This window comes from Nicotiana tabacum, chromosome 17 (assembly GCF_000715075.1).
Source record: "Nicotiana tabacum cultivar K326 chromosome 17, ASM71507v2, whole genome shotgun sequence".
Lineage (NCBI taxonomy): Eukaryota > Viridiplantae > Streptophyta > Magnoliopsida > Solanales > Solanaceae > Nicotiana > Nicotiana tabacum.
The window spans coordinates 13,227,123-13,231,931 of NC_134096.1; the positions used below are offsets into that span (position 1 = coordinate 13,227,123).

Here is a 4,809-nt window from a genome sequence, read left to right on the forward strand (position 1 = left end):
CCTTTATAACATGCGTAGCTCGCCATTACTAATAACATGGCCTAAGAAGTGCACCTTTGATTGTGCAAACTCGCATTTTCCCCTCTTGATGTATAGCTCGTTCTCCCACAAAATTTGGAGAACCTTCCATAACTGCTCCATATGCTCCTCCAAGGTGTTGTTGTAGATGACTATGTCGTCTAGGTAGACTACCACGAATTGATCAAGGTAGGGATGAAAAATCTTGTTCATAAGGGTGCAAAATGTGGCAGGTGCATTGGTTAAGCCGAAGGGCATCACCAACCACTCAAAGGCTCCATATCTCGTCACATATGTTGTCTTCAGCTCATCCCCTTCTGCAATGCAAACCTGGTAGTAGCTCTTGCGAAGATCCACCTTGGTAAACTACTTGTCTTGCCCAAGTCTATCAAACAAGTCAGCAATGAGCGGGATCGGGTACTTATTCTTCATTGTGACCTTATTAAGTGCTCGGTAGTCTATACACAAGCGCAACGATCCATCCTTCTTCTTCTGGAACAATACCGATGCGCCGAAAGGTGCTTTTGATGGGAGAATGTGACAAGCATCTAGCAGCTCTTTCAATTGTTTCCTGAGCTCCTCTACCTCAAGCGGTTCCATACAATATATGGCAAATGTGGGTGGCTTAGCCCCTGGCTCCAACTCAATCTTATGATCCACCTCTCGCCTAGGCGGCAAGTGCTTAGGCAACTCCTCGGGCATGACGTCTTTGTTTTTCTCAAGCAACTTCTCTATGCAAGGCGGCAATGTATCTTGAAAACTCTTGTCTTCCTCCAGACTTGCGATGGTTTCCACGAACGTTGGCTCCCCCTTCTTGATCCCCTTGACCACCTGCATAGCTGAGAGTTGTGCTTGGATCTGTCCGTGTGGCATAGTCACTGTAGGTACCATGAAAGCTCCTTCTCGCTCCATAACCAAGAGATGTTGGAGGTACGAGTCAATCAAAGTATGACAATGTCTAAAGAACTCTTGCCTCAATATGATGTCATAGATATCCATAGCAGTTACGGTAAAGTTTGTCATACCTTTCCAAGTTCCCAATTTGACACTAACTCCATTAGCTACTCCATGAGCATTCTGTACCTCGGCATTCACAGTCTTGACACGAGAGTTGGTTGGATCAAGCCTCAAATCTAGTCTCTTTGCGGCAGCCTCAGTCACGAAATTATGAGTTGCTCCAGTGTCCACCATTGCACGAGCAGGCTTGTTGTTGATGGTGAGATCCACGTACTGATTGCCATTCTCGGTAGGTTGGATAGCTTTCTTCGTGATAGCACCACATAATCCGATCATGCCCAATAGTGTGATTCCCGAACTCTCTCATTGCGGCTGCTCATTCCGTTCACGAACCATGGAGCTGAGGCTCTTTAGGTCAGGACAATTCCTGAAGCTGTGCGGCCCTCCGCATATCTATCGTCCCTTCTTCTCATCCTGTGCCTTCTTCTCGGCGTAGCCCTGACGGCCACTCATCCTTTTGGAATCTTGAGTCTTGTAGTACTATTATTGTATCTCCTTGCCTTTTCCACGGTCTCCCCCACCTTTGACATTGTTAAACTTTGTTTCTTTGCCTTTGTCGTGCTTGTCATTCCTGAAATCCATCAATGATTCGGCCTCCACTATGGCTTGGTCTATATCTGCGACTTGCCGGCGTTGCAACTCCTGCTTAGCCTAATTTTGTAACTCGTACATGAAGTGGAACAGCAAGTCATCATTGGCCAATTTGGGGATTTGAAGCATAAGGGTAGTGAACTCCTTGACATAGATACGTATGCTCCATGTTTGCTTCAACTCCCTATGCTTGCGCCTCGCCTCGTACAAGACATTGTTTGGAAAGAATTGTCGCTTGAACACGTCTTTGAACTGATCCCATGTGCTAATAGTACATAAACCTTTATCCACGTCGGCCATATTCCATATCCACCATAGCATAGTAGTCTCTGAGAGGTACAACACTGCAGTTTTGATCATGGCCTCATCGTCCCTCACTTTGTCGTGCCTGAAGTAGTTCTCCAAGTGCCAAAGGAAGTTTTCCACTTCTTGTGCATCATGAACACCTTTGAACACTGGGGGTTTGGGAGCCTCGATCTTGGCCTCCCTCATCACCACAAAATTGTTGGCTGCCTCAGTCATGCCAGCACTAACATGCTCCACGAGTAACTTTATCTTTGCCTTCATAGCATCGATAGTACTTAAAGACTCCATGAGTCAGCACTCTAAAGCAGTGATGGTTTGCCTTAGTTCCATCTCGGTCTGTGTACGTCCCTCCAAGTCATTTCGGATACTCTCAATCTCTTCAAGAATGTGCCCCTCAAGAATGCTAAGTGTGCCTTCCACCCTCCCCAAGCGTTGGCCAAAGATCTCCACATCGTCCATCCCCGAGTTCATCTTCATCACCCACTCTTTACCGAGTGAGACGTCCTCAGGCAGGACCTCTACTTCATCCTCGCTCGCCTCAATGGCAGATGGCTCTTGGGATGTAAGCCCTTTCTTTGACACAACCTCGTGTGGAACCTCCTGGCTCTTGTTGGTGGCATTCCTCTTTTTGTTACGGCCATTCTTGCCAGCAACATCTTGGATGACATTGGCTTGGGTGTTGGCAACGTTAATTTCTCCGTCGTTCTCCATTCCCTTAGTTGTAACCTTTGCTCTGATACCACGTCGTCACATCCTTAGTCATTAACTAAGTACACGTGTGGCACTTGACAACTCACTCATGATATTGCACAACTTTCTCACGTTCTTGCTATGCCAAGTCATCCTTACTACACTCAAGATCGCTAAGAGAATGGTAGAAAGAACACAAGAGAACTATTAAAGGAAGCTTTATATTAGAGAGAATTTGAATTGTTTGCTTGATGAATTACAAATGAATGGCCCCCTTTATATACTAGTCTCCTAGGGGCCAGTGTGTAAATATTAATTGTTACACAAGTCCTTAAAATTTATAAGATAAGGGCTTTCTCTAGAATTCTCTACAAGCCTAGAAGATTCCAAGGAATTTTCTAGGAAATCCATAGATATCTAGGGTCTTCCAAAAGAAATGTCCATACTTTTCTAGAATCTTCTCACAAATGCTAGCCTTCCTCCTATGTAAGCTTCCACATGGCTTTAATGTAAGCCAAATGGCACCTATGTGGCATGATGACATGGTGGGTCATCACAAGAGGCTATTATATTGGAGACTCGTTGGGTCAAACGAGCATCCTAATTCTCTGAGCAACTTCTTATCAAATGATCACTCTAACGCACCCCACGCGCAAGAAATATTTCTTTACAGCAACTCTGATTGTGACAAGAGATTTGAAGCCACGCTCCTCCCATGGATCCACCGGACGATGATAATCAATTGTGTACGGCATCTCAAATACAACCTGCAGCTATAACGACTACACTAGCACATACACAACTAGAAAATATTTCATATGCTACTTCTGTGACGATCGCACCGAGCATAATTGCGGCACCCAGACGTATTGAATAGGAATCAGTGATTGCAAGGAAGACAACTCACAACGGGATGCCAACAGTTATTTTTAAAGAAAAGGACTATTACGGTATTATGGATGCCGAATGTAAAAGGACCATCGTGGGAAGATTTCTGAAAATTAGGCCTCAAATTGAGAAAATTAGGGTTAGATTTGCAGAAAATTTTTCTCTAAAAGGATCAGTCAAGATTGGGGTCTTCGATAACTATAATATATTCATGTACTTCACTAATGATGAGGATTGCAAGGAGATAGGGTTCAAAAGAGTTATCGAGATTGAAGGACTACAAATGTGGCTCCAAAAGTGGACGCCGGATTTCAAGCCGGAAGAAGACATTCCCATTGTTCCTGTATGGGCACTATTACCACAACTAACTTTCAATATGCACACATGTCACTATGTGAAGCAAATTCCAGAGGAGATTGGAACACCATTGGAGATGAATTTAGCAACAAGAGGAAGGACTAGACCGAGTATGGCTAAGGTAAGAATTGAGCTTGATCTGCATAAACCTTTGTCTACAAGCGTTTATGTGGGATCAGAGGATGAAGATTATCCCTTGAAGGTATTTGTCCAGGAGGTAGAATATGAAAGAATTCCCAAGTATTGCAAACAATGTAAGAAATTGGGGCATGATCTAAGCAATTGTAGAGTTATGGAGAGAAAGAGATTAGCTGAAAAACAGGAGATTGAAAGAGTTAAATATTTAATGCAAGTCACTGAGAATCCTAACACACATGTGGTTAATGGAGAATCAACTGAAAAAGAAGTGACGACAGCCAAAGAAGCCAAAATCCAGGAGAAGGGCGAGGATGCGGGGACGACTAATGCAGTCTGAAAAAAGCATATTGAAAAAAGTCAAGCGAAGAACTTTAACAACATAATTGAGGCTGATAAGGAGGAGGTGACTACGATGAATGCTAGGATGGCCATAAAGAAGAAAAAGAAGAAGAAACAAAACAAGACTCCAAAAAAGAAATTCAAGGTGATGTTTAAACCTCTGCTTTCACAGGAAAAGGCAAAGCAAAAAAGGAGAAGCAATCGAAAGGATAAAATTAGCTCACATATTGGGGAGAAATTGTTAAATGTGCACGACCAAGAATCCAGTCAAGGCACAATGAATAGTAAGAAGGAGGAAGAGGTTGATAAAGGAGGGGCACATGAGCAATGTAGTGAGGGTATTCAACATCTCAACAAGGGCCCCGACGACAAAGATTATGAACACTATATTACTAAAAAAACTAAGGAAGGAAGATGTTGTCTATGAATCAAGAAGCAGTCTACCATCCTATGTGAAAAGCCAGG

The 4,809-nt window shown here is 43.5% G+C and overlaps 1 protein-coding gene across 1 annotated transcript; it reads left to right on the forward strand.

Moving 5' to 3' along the window:
• Positions 1 to 3,577: 3,577 nt before the first annotated feature.
• On the forward strand, positions 3,578 to 4,342 carry LOC142171699 (uncharacterized). Its single transcript, XM_075235388.1, has one exon. The coding sequence runs from the start codon at positions 3,578 to 3,580 to the stop codon at positions 4,340 to 4,342; it is 765 nt and encodes a 254-aa protein (XP_075091489.1).
• Positions 4,343 to 4,809: the final 467 nt, after the last annotated feature.